General features: G+C 53.5%; 1 protein-coding gene across 3 annotated transcripts in view; it reads left to right on the top strand.

The window, feature by feature from the left end:
- SPTB (spectrin beta, erythrocytic) overlaps positions 1-17,480 on the top strand; it is a 146,621-nt gene that overhangs the window by 126,045 nt on the left and 3,096 nt on the right. For all 3 annotated transcript variants that reach the window (XM_077909612.1, XM_077909611.1, XM_077909613.1), the window contains 9 exons: positions 1,094-1,338; positions 2,675-2,813; positions 3,260-3,344; positions 4,159-4,355; positions 4,631-4,680; positions 5,073-5,151; positions 14,204-14,451; positions 17,007-17,180; positions 17,381-17,423. In XM_077909612.1, coding sequence (XP_077765738.1) covers positions 1,094-1,338; positions 2,675-2,813; positions 3,260-3,344; positions 4,159-4,355; positions 4,631-4,680; positions 5,073-5,151; positions 14,204-14,451; positions 17,007-17,180; positions 17,381-17,423 — 1,260 coding nt within the window. The remainder of the gene's footprint in view (positions 1-1,093; positions 1,339-2,674; positions 2,814-3,259; positions 3,345-4,158; positions 4,356-4,630; positions 4,681-5,072; positions 5,152-14,203; positions 14,452-17,006; positions 17,181-17,380; positions 17,424-17,480) is intronic.

The following is a 17,480-nucleotide window of genomic DNA, read 5'->3' as shown; positions in this document are numbered from 1 at the left end:
GAGTGAGCACACGTATGGTGCTTTTCTAGCACCAAGTACTGCTGTCAGCGATACATGTAGTCACGGACTTCCCATAGCCACCCTCCAAGGTAGGTACTAGCAGTATTGGCATTTTACAGATGAGGAGAGCAATGCACAGAGAGTAAACAAGTTCCCCAGAATGTGTTAATAAACAGTGGTGCTGGGATTCAGATCCTGGCATCCTGGCCACAGACTCCATGCTGTCAGCTACCAGGGTGTTCAGTCTTTCTACATGGGAGCTAGAGGGACCCCAGGATCTGCTTAGACCCTCTCTCTCCATCACTGGGGTGCCCCGGAGGCACCTCTGCAGGTCCATAGGGCTCCATAGGACTTAGCATGATGGAAAGGGTGAAGGCAAGGGGCCCCTGCTGCCAGGGCCTTGGCAGCCTTCCAGAGGCCCCAGGAGAGACAGGCTAGCTGTGGAGCCCGCACCCACCCAGCGGGGTTTAGGGGTAGGACACCAAGGTGGGTCCTGCCCTGGTTCACTAGGAAGAAAACCTAGAAATTTGTCTTCCAGCTGGAGATGGGGCCTGCCATGTGGCTCTTGTGCTTTGGGGATGCCACAACCCCTGAGGTGGGCACAGGCCACTGAAATCTCAGAAATGAGGCTTCATTGGTATAGCCCCTTCCTTGAACAGACAGCAGACAGAATGGTTAAGAGCAGGGACTCCAATCTGCACCCCTCTCCTAGTGTGAATGACTCAGGCCACTCACTCTGGCTCCCTGTGCCTCAGTGTCCTCATGTCAAAAACAGGGATCACAATAGTACTTCTTTCATAGGGTGCCTATGAAACATGCCTGGCCCATAGTTACTCTTATTACAGTATTCTTGGGGAGATCACAGGGCAGAGAGTCCCTTTCACTCCCATATCCTCATCAAAACCCAAAGGATGGCTTGGGTCCACAGAAGCCAAACCAGGGAGCCTTGTCCCCCAGCACTGATGGGAGGCTGAAGACCTTGCCTTCCAGAAGAGCCCTGGGAAGGAAGACCTGAAGGAAACAGACCCCTTGCCCATCAGAGGCCAGAGACATGTCTTTCTGGGGAACAATGTCCAGTTTTGCCCAACCACAGGTACAGCAGTTCCAGGATGTGGCCACCCGCCTGCAGACGGCATACGCTGGGGAGAAAGCAGAAGCCATCCTGAACAAGGAGCAGGAGGTGACTGCCGCGTGGCAAGCGCTGCTCGATGCCTGTGCCGGCCGCCGCACCCAGCTGGTAGACACAGCAGACAAATTCCGCTTCTTCAGCATGGTCCGAGACCTCCTCTCCTGGATGGAGAACATCATCCGGCAGATTGAGACCCAGGAGAAACCCAGGTAAGGGGGGACATCCTCAAGGCAGCCCCACTCCTCAGCTGCTTTGTCCCAGAGGCTGGCAGACCAGGGTACTGCCCGAGGACTCCTCCTTGGAAGGGTGGTCTTGGACTGTGGGGGCATCTGGGGCTGGGTCCAGGCAGAAACTGGGCAGCTCGGCATCTACTGGAGGGACCGACCATTTCAGAGTGAAGGGAGCCCTAAGAGTGGCAAGAAAGACCTCTGCCATTCATACCTGATGACAGCAGGGCAATGACCACAGCTGTCAGTGAAAACAAGTGCTTCACACATCTGTAGCTAGGCAGGTCCAGGACTGTGCACTCTTCCCCCAGGGCTGGGGTGTGGAGGCTGTACCCCCCAGCTTAGGAAGGAGCTTGTTGTCCATGATGGGTAGGGGCAGGCTCATGGCAGTGAGACCCTCTGCAGGGAGCGGCTCTCCACGGACTGTCTTATTGGCAGAGGTCGCTGGCCCATTTATGTCCCTCTGCCCTCAAGTGCCTATCCCAACGGCCAAGACTATATATTTTTTTTTAAGTTTATTCACGAGAGACACAAAGAGAGGCAGAGGAAGAGCAGGCTCCCTGCGGGGAGCCCAATATGGGACTTGATTCCAGGACCCTGGGATCATGCCCTGAGCCGAAGGCAGACACTCAACCACTGAGCCACCCAGGCGTTCCAAGACTTTATATTTTACATCTTTATTCAGAATGCAATTCACATTACATACTATTCAGCCACTTAGCATGTCCCATTCAGGGGTTTTTGCATGATCACCATGTACAGCCCTCACCACAATCTAAGTTTAAAAGACCTTCATCACTCCAGAAGGTAGCCCTGTACCCCTTCACAGGCATTGCCCACCAGTTCCCTCCTCTCCCCAGCCCCTGGCAGCCACAAATCTGCCTCCTGTCTCTCCAGATTTGCCTGTCCTAGACTCGTCACAGGAAGGGAACCATACAGTGCGTGGTCTTTTGTGACTGGCTCCTTTCACTTAGTGCGATCCTTTTAAGGTTCATCCATGTTGTAGTGAGTGTCAGAACTTCATTTATTTTTATCGTCAAATAATATTCCCAGGCTTCTTTTGGGGTCCCCAGACCCCCAGCCCATCCCCTGCCAACTGACCAACAGAAGATACTAGGGCACCAGCGTTCCTGTTGGGGCTGGATTAGCAGAGGACTCCCTGGCTGCCCAGAGAGAGGAGGAAGTGGGGTCAGATTCCCAGGCAGGTAGGGGGCAGCCCTGTTGGGCAAGACTTGGCATCAGGCAGGCCAGAGTCACCCAGAGTTTCCTTCTTCCCCAAACTCCCTCCCCGACCCCTTGACCCCACCCCACCTCCCAGGGATGTCTCTTCAGTGGAACTGCTCATGAAGTATCACCAGGGCATCAAGGCAGAGATCGACACTCGGAGCAAAAACTTCAGCGCCTGCCTGGAGCTGGGGGAGTCCCTGCTGCAGAGGCAGCACCAGGCCTCGGAGGAGGTGAGAGGACAGCGGGGTAAAGATAAGCCTGTACTCTTGCCTGTACTCTTGCCAGGCCAGAGAGCTTCCTGGGAGGGAGCCGTGGGCCATGGTTTCCCTGAGGGAGACTTTCACTCACAGAGCATCGGGGTTGTGTGCAGGCCCAGGGATTAGAGCCCCACCAAACCTACCCAAGGTTGGCAGCTTAGTAGGGGAGAGCAGGCTCATCACCCACCTAACTACCCACATGTGTGCGTGCTTTGGCGTTGGCAACATCCATTTCCTAGGAGAGGCACTCGGGCCTCAGAGAAGTTAAGTCATTTGCCCAAGGTTGCACAGCTGGCAAGTGGCAGGGCCAAGACTTGAAGTGAGGTCCATGTGACCAAACCCAGACTCCTTTGCAGGACCCATTTGCACACCACCTCAGACAAGGGAAAGCCCGAATTGTTCTCTCTCCCTTCCCACAGATTAGTGAGAAACTGAAGCAGGTGCTATCCAGGAGAAAGGAGATGAATGAGAAGTGGGAGGCTCGTCAGGAACAGCTCCGCATGTGTGAGTGCACTGGAAGCCCAGAACTTGGGGGTGGCAGGAAAGGGTCCTGCTGAGGTGGGGGCAGGTGATTTTGATTGCCTAGAGAGAGGAGCCCCCAGAGCACCACTCATCAACAAGGTTCTGGGGCCACAGGCCTCAGGGGTCCACACAACACACCCACACAGGCCCGCTGCCGGAAGCCCACCCGTAACTGGCCAGCATGCCCTCTCTTTGCTTGCCCTCTGCTCCACCTAGGTCCAGGCAGAGCCTTAGTGGCTCAGCCTTTACTGGGAGGACACTGCCACTCGTACCAGGCCAGTATCCCTGTAGCCTGGGGAAGGGTCAGGTTAAGGCTCTAGAGCCTCCCACATGTTTGATCTGAGGCATGTCAGAGCTCTGTCCTCTGCAGCTGGAGACTCAGGAGAGGTGGAAAATCCTACCACTCAGGTAGGAGCTACACACGAGCCTTGATGGCTGCAAGGTTGCTTGGACACGATTGTGTGAGATAGCCAAGGGCTGGTCAGAGAGCGTTCAGGACAAAAGCCTGCTCCTCAAAAGGAGACCTCCAAGTTATGTTTTGTTTTCAAACTAGTATTTGTTCTAACTAATGTGTTTTTCAAATATAACTGTGGATAGAGAAGAGGAAGCCCCCCCGCCCGCCCCACATGGTGTGGGAGGGAGTGGTCACCGCTGAGCAGGGTGTCCAGGTGGTTCGGGGACACCTGTGGAGGCCTCCTGCCTGACCGCCCGCTCCTTGTCCACTGGCGGCCCCAGTGCTGCGTACTAACCGGCCCTTGGGCCCCGCGGCGGGTCTGTGGCTTGCTCTCCATGGCAGTACTGGAAGTGTGCCAGTTCTCGAGGGACGCGTCCGTGGCCGAAGCGTGGTTGATTGCCCAGGAGCCCTACCTGGCCAGCCGGGACTTTGGACACACGGTGGATAGTGTGGAGAAGCTGATCAGGAGGCATGAGGCTTTTGAGAAATCCACAGCCAGCTGGGCGGAGCGCTTCGCTGCCCTGGAGAAGCCCACTACGGTGAGCAGGGAACGGACGCAGCCCCCGCAGCCAGCCCTGGGGGGATCTCAAGTCCTTAGGCACCCACAGGCAGTGTAAAAGGCTTGGCCAGCAGCAGAGCGGGAAGGAAACCGGGACGTGGGAAGTACTTCTAAATACAAAAGACATAAAAGGAGTAATTTCTAAAAGAACAAACACCAGGTGTGTTGGGAGCCAGCTTTAGGGAAGGCTGGTCTGACAGCAAGCAGGCTCTTCTCGGCGGCTACTCTGATACCCTGGGCCTTTTCTTCCCCCAGCTGGAGCTAAAAGAACGCCAGACCCCAGAGAGACCCGAGGAGGAGAGCGGGTAAGTGTAGGGAGGGCCGGGCGGTGGACTTGGCAGGAACCCTTGCGGAGGAGGATAGGTGGGAAGGGGAAGGAGGATACTTTAATCAGAAACAGGCCCCCTGATGTTTTAATAATGCGCATGTGACCTGTCACACCTGGGCCACTAGCCAGAGAAATCTGGAGTGTCTGCAGCCTAGAGGCAGAGAGGAGCTTTTGTTTCCCCCAAATCCACCTGCGGCCTGAAGACCTGGTGCAGAAACAACACCCCCCTCACCCCCGCCCCTGCTCTGGGAGCCCGGACTGGGAGATAGTTGGCGCGTGTTTGGGGAGGGGAGAGTGGGGAGCTGGGCCTTGAGGGGAGGCAGTGGCCTCGGCGAGGTGGTTTCTAAAGAGAGGCTGTGTCTTCCTTAGGCCTCAAGAGGAAGAAGGCGAGACAGCAGGGGAGGCTCCCCGAGGTCCACATCGCACAACCACTGAGAGGACGTCCCCGGTCAGTTTCCTGTCCCTTTGGTCTGGTTCCTTGGAGTCCTTGCTGCCAGAATCCACTCATCCCTACTAGGCTCAGCCAGGGCAGAACCCGAGGACAGGCACGCACCACCCACTCTTCCAGACTCTTCCTTCAGATCAGGATTCTTTTTATTTAGGTTTCCTTAATTTCTAGAATAATTCCCCGCTCCTTCACCCCAGAGGAAACTGACATGCCGGGCAACTGGCATGACTCTTACTAGTTTGATTTTACCTAGTCTAATAAATTTTATTGTACAGATACATCACCATCGACATTAGGAGAAACAGTTTATCCAGGGAAGATTTATTTTTATATACCATTCTCCCATTTTCCCTCTCATTCCATCCTTGATACAGCATGCCCCCCCCCCACACACACACACACACTCTCACAAATAGACCATCCAATCTCACCTGCCCCAGCCAGTGAAGTGGGGACAACCAGCCCTCTAGCAGATCCCTCCCTCCTACTCAGAGATCCCCCTCCCCTTGCTGCTCCCTGGCCTGACACCTGTGGGCTGGTGAGCTTGGATGTGGAGCTAGTTCTAAAGCAGGATTAGGCCTCAAGGAGCCCTGCAGCAGTGAAGGAAAGCCCCAGGGCTTCTGGGTCACCAGGCTAGTCCCCCCAGTTTGTAGAAAAGAAGGTGTGCATCTGAGTCCTGGCTGATGGAAATGTTGGGAAGATCCAAGACAGAACAGCTCCCAAACGCTTGGTGCACATGGCTTCAGGAAGGAATAGGTCCATTCACTGAGAAGACCCAGGGTGTCTGTGCAGGGAGCCCAAGAGGCTGTAACTCCGGTCTGGGAGAAAGGCCCTGGAGAGCAGCTTAGAAGAAGACAACACTTCAGCCCGTGCCTTGCATGGCTCACCAGTGCACGTACCCCACCTGTCCAACTGCTTGACCCAGCTTGCCTACACCTTTAGGGAGATGGATACTCTAGATGGAGATTTCCCATACACCAACCACCCCAGAACAATCATGAATATATCCCATGCAGAATCCTGGTCAGCTCTGTATTTCAGCCCTACTCACACTTCACACACACACACACACACACACACACACACACACACACCCTGCCTCCAGCCTGGCCAGTCCTCCCTTTCTGAGCTGCACCGGCCTCCGTGTCCAGCAGAGGGCACTCCTGGGCTCCCGGTGGAGGGTCCCTTCCTCCCACAAGTGCCCTCTGAAGCTCCCATCATCGCATGTGGGGTCTCTGGTGGACTTCCTCCCAGGCCCCTTTTCCCCAGAGACCGCCCCTACTGGAAGGAGAACTCTGGGGGCTGCACGAACTGTGGACGCTGGGGCTGGGACTGTCCTGCACCGCCTGTGCTTGGGCTGTTCATCCCTGTGTGTCTCCATGCAGTGGTGTCCTGGGGCTGCAGGCTCTTTTGTGACCACCTGAGCAACTCTGTGATTTGTGTCGTGTACGTCTGTGCTAATGTAATTATGTGTGCATCAGAGCTGCCTCCATCCAGCACCTGAATGTCACTGGGTTTGGGGGAATAAAACGTGCTTGCACCTGAGTTTATCTCTGGAAGGAGGAAATGAGCCTACATTTGAGCCCCTTCCCAGAGAGCCAGCCACTCCGCCAGATGGGAAAGTGCCTGTGTTTGGTATGGGAAGAAACTGGATGGCAAATCAAGTGAATACCAGGCCTGAGGCCTCATGGAAACAAATTTTTCTGCTACTTCTCCTTTCTGAGCCCTTTGTTGGGTTTTTGAGGATCTGCAAAACTCCAAGGGAGGGCATGATATCCAATTGGTCTTTGATGTGAGAAGAGAGGAAAATGGGTCCCGTGCAGGCTGGGACACTACAGAAACCGCAGGCCTCTCCCAGGAAGGGCTGGCAGTGTGCTTTGCCCCCTCTCCGGCCTGGCCTGGGTCATGGTGGCTCTCCTGCTGTCCCGTGTGTGTGCTCTGGTGTGGGTGCCCTGTAGAGTGGGTCCATGTGATGTTGCTTTATGTGAAACCCATCACTAGTGCATGCTGGCTTCCTGCTTGGGGCAACAGATGGGAGTGTACCGGGCACCGGAACCCCTGCCTAGGCTGCTGCACACCACGGGGTGGCCAGCTTGCCGGCCCCAGCCCCGTCCTCCCCAGGTGCGCGTGTCACACAGGGACTGCAGTGCCCTGCCACGGCAGGCTCTTCCTCAAGCACATCACTGTCCAATGCATTGCCTTCCTCACACCTTCCCACATTAGAGCATGTTCTGATAAAAAACAAAAACAACAACCACCACAAAAAAACAATCTATTCACACAGGTAAGTATGTAAGTATGTGAGAGGCCAAGCAGAAAAAACAAGATATCACAAAAGCCAAAACTTCTGGAGTGGAAGTCAGGACGTTGGGTTCTAGTCCTTAATTCTGCTGGAAGCTTCCTGCATGATTTTAAACAAACCACCTAATCCTCCTGGGGTTCCTCACCCTTATAAAGCCCCCTTTTAGGGATTACAGAAAGTCCAGAACTTTCCTGTATGTCAACAATGTACCTAAATAAAGGGAGAGGCTGGGAGAGGCGGCTTTCCCCCGCTTTCCTCTGGTCTCATCCTTAGTTTTAAGGAGCCTGTTCGCTTGTCAGGTACTAGTTGGTGTGAGACTGGAGATGGGAAAGAAGAGGTAAAGGGCTGAGGTGTTTGCCTTTGTCCTTGTTTGGAGAAGACCGGCAGGGTTGGGCCTTGGCTCCTGCCAGGGTCTGTACCCTGAAGATGGTTGGGCCCCGGGCACTGGATGGGGGCCTGGATGCTGGCTGAGCCATTCCTCTTCTTCTTTAGTGCCTGGTCCAGTGGCACCCTAATACTCCCTACAGGGGTTGAGGGTGTCCTTAAGCATTCTCACCTTCCAGGCCCAGAATCCCTGGTGTAACCTCTGTGGTGAGATGTTGTGAGTGCTTTCACAGAGGAAAAATGGTATTGCAGAGGATCCAAGTCACCCCAGGCATCAGGGTCCCTGGCCAACAGTGCTGGGATGTCTTCTGTGCACTGCATCTGTTTCTTGGCTTTGGGATGGGAATCGGGGCCCACTAAGGAGCTCTCCCAACAGGAGGCAGCTGGGTCAATGGGAGTGAAATCCCTGGAAAGGACTGGTGTTCCTAGGGGCTGTGGCAAGAGTCAGTCTTCAGGGTTGCCACTATGGGTAGTCCTGCCCTGCCTGCCTTGGGGATGTGAGGCTCCTCCAGAAAGCAGCTGCTGGGTGGTATTCATTATCAGGCCCACCTTCATCAGGGGGTCGGAGGAAACTCCTACCCAAGTACAGCCCACAGATGTCACTCTTCCCCGGGACCTTCCAAGACTGCCTGCAGCTGGCTGTCCCAGAGAGGACTGGGCATCTCAGTAGGGAAGAAGGTGGAGAGTGAGGCGCCTAGGTGCCTTCCTTTCCTCGGTCTCAGAAGTTGCTGTGGCTTCAGGGAAGTCACCGGCACTTATAAATGTGAGGGACATGGCCCAGGCACCCAGCAGGCACTGGGTCACCGCCAGAATACCTTTCAGCCGGTGCCTGGCTGGCTCCAGCTGCTGTCCCCGGTCGGCAGCCTCCCTGGTAGGCAGCCTGAAGTTTTACGCGGCGACCAGAGGCCGGGCTCCGCGGTCCGACGGACGGGACGTGGGTGTGTGTGGAGCAGCTGTGTTGCTTCTTGCCCAGGCAAGCTTTCCCCGTCCTTCCTCCCCACCCCATGAGGCCCGACGGAGCTGCTGCTTCAGGCATTTTTCAACGGATGCGAATCATGTTTGTTCATAATGAGCAGAAGGGGCCTGGGAAGGACTCAGGTTTTCCCCTACACCTGGGTGTGGCCCTGTCTCCCCAGGATGCCTGAATCAGCGTTGGGGAGCGGGGCTCTGCCTGCAGCCTGGCACTGCACCCTGATGCACCAGGCAACTTCTGGACCCCTGTCCACTGCTGGATGTGCTCAGCCCTCTGTGCTGACCTTCCTGGCTCCAAAGGCTGCCCCTGAATTCTTTCTCCCCAGCTGTGTTTCAGAGCATCCCAAATAGACTCAGAACGGAACCCAATTAACATTGGAGGCATCTCATAAATGGGGTTTGAAGCTGCCAGCTTAAGCACTGGGGGTCGGATCTCGATGGGGGAGGAGACATCTAACTCTTTTTAGCCTTTCTGAGCGGCTGGCTCAGAGTCACCACAGGATGAAGCAGCCACCAGCTTCTCCAGGGCAGGGATTGGAAGAGCCCACATTGGTGGCAGGAAGAGTGAAGACTGCTCCCAAGGAAGCCCCACTGTCCTCCCGCCTGTGATGGCAGTGAACCAGGTCTCCCCATCCTGGTCTGAGACCTTGCACACTCCTCTCACTTCACCTGGTTCCCACCCCCACCCCCCCGCCCCATCATCTTCCCTGGTGTCCCAGTTGTCATCTCAGATGGCTGTCCCCTGGGGTCCCATGTTGAGCCACTTTGCTCCCTCATGCCACCTTCTGTGAAAGCCCTCCACCCCAGCTGCTCCTGCCTGCCTTCTCTGGAGGTACTTGTCTCTGCTCACCCTAAGTTGCCATCTCTTCATTTCTCCGGCTGCTTTCAACCCAACAAAACTAACTCTTTTTCTTCTCTTGTAAACAACTGTCTTCTGAACTGTCTTCCCAAGCTGATGGTGCACAATCCGCCCCACCCCTCTTCCAGAGGACAAGCGCCCAGACAGCAGACACTGGGGGAGTTCCATACAGTTCTTTGCTGTGGAAGCGGCTGGCTCCCCCCACTATCTGAGTGCCTGAGGCATCCGGTGATAGGTCTTGTATGGCCCCAAGCCCCTCCTCTGGCCCCTTCAGGTTTTCTCTGCCTCATCTTGTCTCCTTTAAACCGAGAACTGCATTGGGTAAGTGCTTTCCTCTGGAGCAGTAAGTATCTGCAGCAGGATTTTGTAGGAAGAACACAGAGTTTGGGACCAAACAAATCTGCTTCCTCTCTGGATGTGTGGCTGAGCAAGCTGCTCAATCTTCCTAACCCTCACTTCCCTGAATCCATGAAAGTGGTGCTGAGACCTGCCTCACAGGTGTAAGTACCGAGAGAGAGACTATAGGTAGAACTTCTGGCATCTACTAGATAACTTGTCTTCATTTTTCCCTTCATTTTTGCTCTGTCCATCACTGCAGTCCTTCATCTCTTAAAAGAAGCATTCTCCATGTGAATTCTAGCATCGCCAAAGCCCTCCCAAACCAACCTTCCCGGAGCACCTCCCCCTTAGTCCCCTTGAATACACACTCTGAGCTCAGTCCTTGCTGTGAGATCAGTGGGCATGACTATCACATCACAGGTGGGATCGCTCTTCCTGAGGTGCATCCTCCTCCCCTTGTTCTCGCTTATCAACCTCTCCTTTAGAGAGAAGGCCCCTCACTTGTGTTTCCTTGCTTGGGCTCACTGAGCATCTTCTAGAACCTCCAAAACACCCCATGGTCCCAGGCCAGGTTATTTTTCTCCTGAGAGCTGGGAGAGTTGGTCATCTGTGTGCTGTCTTCTACGCCACCAGCTGGCTGGGGCTGGAAGTACACCTTCAACTCCTTTAGTCCAGAGCAGAAATGTACCCATCTTGTCCCCCCTTCTCTCCCCTTCTTGAACCTCCTTTGTGGAGAAGACCTCCGACCCTCTGCCTACTTCCCCTGCAAGCCAGCCTCCTAGCAAGCCAGGACCCTTAAAAGTCAAGCTTATAAGATTCTGAGAAGAGGTGGCCATGCTCTGTCCGTTAGGAACTGAGGCCTCTCCCCGTCTGACTACAATCCTGTGAGATCCCCAAAGCCTCTCCTCTCTGTGCCTCTTCCTCCCAATGTCCCCCAACTGGCAGCCAATGCTGCCTGTCCCCTGCCCTCCTCTGAAATCGTGATCCCAGCAGCCAGCTCACCCACCCTCCTCTCAGACGCCCCCACTTCACCCACCTGTTCCCCAAGCCAGAGAATCTGGCTCCACACTGCAGGCAGCCCCTCCCCTTATTCCAGCCCTCACCTCAGTCCATTCTCCCTCGTGCTGTCACTCCCATTTATAGTCTAGATTTCTCAACTGCTCCAGCCTGACCCCTAGAATTTCCTCCAGTCCCCCTCTTTCAGCCCCTCGCAGTGGTATCTGCAGGCGAGGTACCCTCAACAGTACAGGTGTGATCTGTGCACCGTCCTCATGAGCTAGGGACTGAAGCAGCCGACTACCTTACAACACGGAGGAGAGAAGGGAATCTTAGATCATCTCCCCTCTCCAGGGCCCTTTGGCAGGACGTGCCTGTCTCTACAGCACGCATGTAGCAGCTCTGGGCCCCAGCTCCTCACCTACCATCCCCTCTTGGTGCTCTTTTGTCCACAGATCCCTCCCTTGTAGGCCAAGGTGGTCTCTTCATATCCGAGCACAGCATAGTTCCAGGGGCAGCAGGAAAATGCTCACCTCCTCCTCGCCCTTCCCTAGCTTTAAGAAGACAGCACAAAGCTGTCTTCCCCCTGGGGCCTGGGAAAGAAGGTCCTTCTGGCCACCATGCCCCATCTTTCTCATCAGTGGCTCCTCCCTTGGCCCAGAAGAGCAGCTCTGCTGGCCCTAGACCTGGGAGGGGGGCATCAACTGCCAAACACTTCCACCTCTTGCCCTCATTCTTGGCTCCTCCTCAAGCCCTAGCCACGGAGGGGACAGAGTGGCTTTTAAATGATCTCCACATGAACAGTCAAGAGCACAAAAAAAAACTTTGCATACATTGGAAAACCCTGTTTTCTCAAACCCATGACATGGCAATGCAACTTTTGATCATGCAGGCCATGGCCTCCAAATGTCCCTGCTAGGGAATGTGGGTCAGGCGCTTATTAGGTGGAAGAAGAAAGGTTAGGATTAAGTTGGGAGGCAGTACTGGAAAAATCTGCCTTTATTTCAGAGAAAGGAAAGAGAACAGAAGCATGGGAAGAATATGTGGATACAGTCCCTAATAAAACCAGTCCCAGGAGGGCAGGAGCTGAGTGAGGAAAGGCAAACGTGGCAGTGACACCCCACAGCAGGTGCAGGGAAAGCTCTGGCCCATAACCAAGAGGAGCATGCAGCCAGATGGAGAGGCAGGGGATGAAAAGAGGCTCCACTTTCTGCATTCATGATCCACCCTCCACCCCCACCACCACCAAGCTTTATACCCAATCAGAGGGGTGGCCTGATTGAGGCCCCAGCAAAAGCCCAAACCCAGGCTCCCAGGCTCCCAGGATCATCCCTGCCAATCCTGCCCTCCCTTCCTGCTAGAGGATGATCCAGGCAGGGCTTTGGGGCCTCTAGATCCTTGTGGCCAATGCTAGCTCACTACAGACACTTGAAGATACAAGTATGCTACAGATACTTAAAGATGAGTATGAGCCAGCCACAGCTCTCATGGGGCTCTAAGACAGGAAAAGACAAAAGACCTAAAGACATAATTAAAAAGACAAAACAAAACAAATCCCTGGCCTAATTCTAGAGTGCATGCTGTCACTTCTGATACTTATTAGCTGTGTGGCCTTGGGTAGGTCACTTAACTTCTCTGAGCATAGATTTCCTCGTAGATTGAAGGTGTTAAACTAGGTTAGTGGTTTTCTAACTTTGCAGTCATATTATCCTTTCTTTAAAGGAGATCTTACTGGAATCCCAACTCAAAACTATATACTGGTCAGTCCTAATTCAATGGGATACTACCTTTCTTCCAACCACTGCGTCAGACATCTGCATTGAGTCCGTCCATTGCTTTACTACATCTTAGGCAGTCTTTGGTCACTTCGAGCTATTAAAAAGCATACCCAGTGTGTTTCGGTGTAAAGCTTCAATCTGCTATCCAATGTAGTGTCCACATTCTCCCATCCACTACTTCTCTATTTCAGGTGGGATACATGGTCTGAAGGACCCACAATGGGGAGCACAGGGTCCCTGCTCTACTCTGGCTCCTCCAGGCCTCCACCTTGTCAGGCAAGAAGCAAATAGCAAAGGGGATGGTCTCTCCTGCCTGGGGGTGGCTCTGGGCCTCCTCGGCTGAGGCCCTTGTTCTTTCACGGGTCTGGACGTAACTTGCTCAAGGACCTGATGCTTGATGCTGTAAGGTCTCTAGAAGTCAGGCCTTTGAGGCAGGGCTCTGACCAGATGGCTCAAGCTAGGCTGCCTTCGCTCATGCTCACTTGGCACACAGAATCTACCCATAGGTGCCCTTCCTGGTTGCCCCCACTGCGGCCATCAGTCCCACCCTCTTCTTCTGAAGATCACAAAGGCCTCTGCATATGGGGAATGGGAGGTCTGCTCCCCTCCTTGTGGATGTCTGATGTACACCCCTCACTTGGCAGGGGGCACCCCACCACCCACAGGGAAGTACAGGGAACTAAAAGCGACAGCTTTCCCCCAAAGCAATGACTTCTTCTGTGGTGACTCTCGACTTCAGCTGCTCTTTACAGAGTGTGAAGCTTATTCAGAAACACCAACGTGCTGAGCCCACTCCAGGGTGTATTTTACTAAAGTTCCCAAGGTGATTGTAAAAGGCAGCCAGGGTTAGGAACCACTGCCCTACTCCAACAACTCCCTGTGCAAGGACGGGAGCAGGACCAGTTAGTCCAGCACTGTGACCAGGGAGGATCCAGGTTCTCCTTTATAAGGTGATAGGCGAGACTTACAGCTGGGTCTCCTTGGCTCCAGGGCCTTAGACACAAGCAGGTACCAGCGGTTTCTATTCAACATCCATGAACATGTTTTTCACACCTGTGTCAGCAGCGGAAGCCTTCATATGAAATCTTGCTGGTGCCTGCGTGTAACTCAGTTGCAGGAGCAGGGGTAGGGGCCTGGAGCCACGCAGTGATCCAGGGCTCTGCCAGTAGCACCGGAAAGCCCCAGCATTGAAGTCATCACCCAGGCCCCTCCGCTTACTCAAAGAATCTCCTGTCACTATGTTAGAGGCCAGGAAGGAGTGGGGATGGAGCCAGAGGCATGGGAAGAGTCTAGGGAAGCAGAACCAGAGAGGAACCAGGCTGGGGGGGGCGGGGGGGGCTCATACTTCCCGGTCCTGCGGAGTAGCCGTCCCTGGGTCTGAACCCCTAGCAAGGTGTGCTCCTCCCATATGCCCCTGAGCAGGGGGAAGAAGAGAGGCAGTGGCCTCAGGACCTGCAGCCGCCCCTCCCTCCAGGGCCGCAGGAGAAATCCAGTGGGGATGAGAGGCCCGCCACAGAGCCTCTCTTTAAGGTCCTGGACACGCCTCTGAGCGAGGGTGATGAGCCTACAACGCTGCCAGCCCAGCGGGACCACGGGTACAGCGTGCAGATGGAGGGCTACCTGGGACGCAAGCATGACCTGGAGGGGCCCAACAAGAAGGCATCCAACAGGTGTGTGAGGGAGGGGCCCCCGGTGGGTGGGGCGGGCGGCTCCCAGGGGCTTCTCCACCTGCAGAGCCTGTGCAACACCACAGCCATGTGGTAGGGGAGAGAATGCTTTTTTTTTTTTTTTTTTTTTTTTTTAAGATTTTATTTATTCATGAGACGCAAAGAGAGAGAGAGAGAGAGAGAGAGGCAGAGACACAGGCAGAGGGAGAAGCAGGCTCCATGCAGGGAGCCTGATGTGGGACTTGATCCCGAGACTCCAGGATCACACCCTGGGTTCAAGGCAGGTGCTAAATCGCTGAGCTACCCAGGGATCCCCGAGAGAATGCCTTCTGAGAACTCCCGGGCCCCCCTTTGGGCCAGCATGATGGGAAGAGCATATCTTCAGTTTGAACGATGAGTTCAAACCCTATGCCCCTGTAGAAGTTACTCCACCTTTGTTTCCCCATGATGAGGAGAACCTGCCACCTTGGTACAGATTCCCAAGCCTGGCACAGAGTAGGTTCTCAGTGAATACTAGCTACTATTCTTATCCCAGGGCTGGGTAACAGGTAAGGTCTTGACAGTAACAATAGATCCTTGACCAAGTCCCACTTTTTAACCAATCTGGGCCGGTTTCCCCAGCTGTCAAATAGGAGAATGGGGTTGGCATACATGGCTTCCAGAGGTCCCTCCCAGTGCTGTCATACAGCAACTCTGTGACCCTGAGGAACTCATTCGAAGGCTGTGTCCTTTCCTGGCTCTGAGGCAATTATGTCCTTGAGTTCAGTCTGTCCAGGGCTTTCTACCCAAGGTCCCTGGGGGCCTCTGTTTTCAGGCAGCATGCCAGGGCCTCATGGACACAGAGCAGCATCACGAGGTTGAAGCCAGCCATGTTCCCAGGGCCAAGTGGCAGCATACAGAGTCTGGGCAGGGCAGGGGGACATACTAAAGCTCAAATTCCAAAAATGAACCTGGGGACCCAACCACCCTGAAGTTTATTATTGATACAGAATCCACCAGAAATGGGGAAACCAGCATTTACTGAGCACCTACTATGTGCCAGGCTTTGTGAAGACCAATTACATCTTCACAACCACCTTGTGATATCAAGGTTTCTATTTTGCAGATAGAGAAACAATTTCAGAGAAGGCATTTGTTCAAGGCAGGATTTTACTCCAGGATACAGCTCCTCCTTAGCAACGGCCTTCCTTGGGCTACAAGCTCAAAGAAGGTAGTAAGAGCTACAGGAAAGATGTATCTTTCCTGGAGGATCTTCTCTGGGTGTCAGAATCCTGGGCTCCATGAAAGGGCTCTGCTGCCAGCTTGTCCAGTACAGGTCAAGTTCTCTCTTTGAACTTGCTATCCTTCCTCCCTCTGTGCCCTGCATGCCTCCACCTTCCTGCCCCCTATAGGGGGGGAGGGAGGAGGACGAAAAGCTTACTGTTGCTCTGTTCCCCAGCATTCATTCCTATGAAAAGTGAAGTCACCGCATGTCCCATTGGTCAGTGAAGGGGCTGAGGTTAGCCCACACATGAGCTTCTAAGCTTGTCACCAAACATCAGTTGAGTCTTGATTTGCACAAAAGTGTTTCTTTAAAAAATGCTAGGACAGGGATCCCTGGGTGGCGCAACGGTTTGGCGCCTGCCTTTGGCCCGGGGCGCGATCCTGGAGACCCGGGATCGAATCCCACGTCGGGCTCCCGGTGCATGGAGCCTGCTTCTCCCTCTGCCTGTGTCTCTGCCTCTCTCTCTCTATCATAAATAAATTTTAAAAAATTAAAAAGAAATAAAAATAAAAAATGCTAGGACAGTATACTGGGCATATCTCAATAAAGCAAAAACTAACAACCAGAACAAAATGCTACTCTATTCACAGTTCAGTGGTGAGAGTCACATATACTCATGGATGCAGAAAGGCTTTGAAAGTTAAGTTTACACAGTTGTTCTTAGATGCAATAATTCTACTTCTTAGAAATGTATTTCAAGGTAAGATCAGGGTTATAGCAAAGATTTATGCATGAATGTTTATCACAGTGCTGTTTAAATTGCACTGTTTAAATTTCCAGTAATTACAAGGCCAATCACTAAAGGGATTATTTATATACAGAATGGGGTACCATATAGCAACTCAAAATTATTTTTAGGAAAGATTTGAAGGATATGTAAAAATATTCATATGTTTTTTGTTTTAGATTTATTTTTAGAGACAGAGTAAGAGTGGGCATGAGTGGGAGGGGCAGAAGGAGAGGGGGAGAGAATTTCCAGCAGACTCCCTGCTAAGTAAGCATGGTGCCCAACTCCCTGATGAGCATGGATCATGACCTGAGCTGAAACCAAGAATTGGGAATTGGATGCTCAACTGACTGAGCCACCCGTTATATATATGTGAATAGAAGAAAATATATAAAATGTTAACGATAGCTAGTTTTTGGTAGTGGAATTACATGCAGATGATTTTTATTGCCTTTTTTAACTGTAAAATGTGTTATTACTTATTGGGGCAAAAATGGTATAATAAAGAAAAAATTGGTTAAGCTGTAAGAATGGATTCCAGAACTGTTGTACCCTGTATTTTCGCAGGTCCTGGAACAATCTGTACTGTGTGCTCCGGAACAGTGAGCTGACCTTCTACAAGGATGCCAAAAACCTGGCTCTGGGGGTCCCCTACCATGGGGAGGAGCCCCTGGCCCTGAGACACGCCATCTGTGAGATTGCTGCCAACTACAAGAAGAAGAAGCATGTCTTCAAGCTGAGGTGAGGCCCCTCCTGTCCCTGGCTGTCCCTGGCCACTTAGTTCAGCATTCGTGGCTGGATAGGAGCTCCCTGTGTGAGACCAGCTTCCCGCCTAAAGTTGCCCCTCAGGGATTTTTTGAGTCAAAGGTGCTGTGCTGCCTGGGAGGCTGCAGGTCATGGGGAGGCTCCAGGCTCCAGCAGGAAACCCTTTTTTGTCTTAGGCTGAGCAACGGCAGTGAGTGGCTCTTCCACGGCAAGGATGAGGTGAGTGCTCGGCGGCCTAGCCCAGGCCTAGCCCGGACCCCTGCCGACAAAGGAGCA

The sequence above is a fragment of the Canis aureus genome, chromosome 9 (assembly GCF_053574225.1).
Source record: "Canis aureus isolate CA01 chromosome 9, VMU_Caureus_v.1.0, whole genome shotgun sequence".
Taxonomy (NCBI): Eukaryota; Metazoa; Chordata; class Mammalia; order Carnivora; family Canidae; genus Canis; species Canis aureus.
Note: the sequence above shows the minus strand (reverse complement) of the source record. Positions and strands in the feature narration are given on the sequence as shown.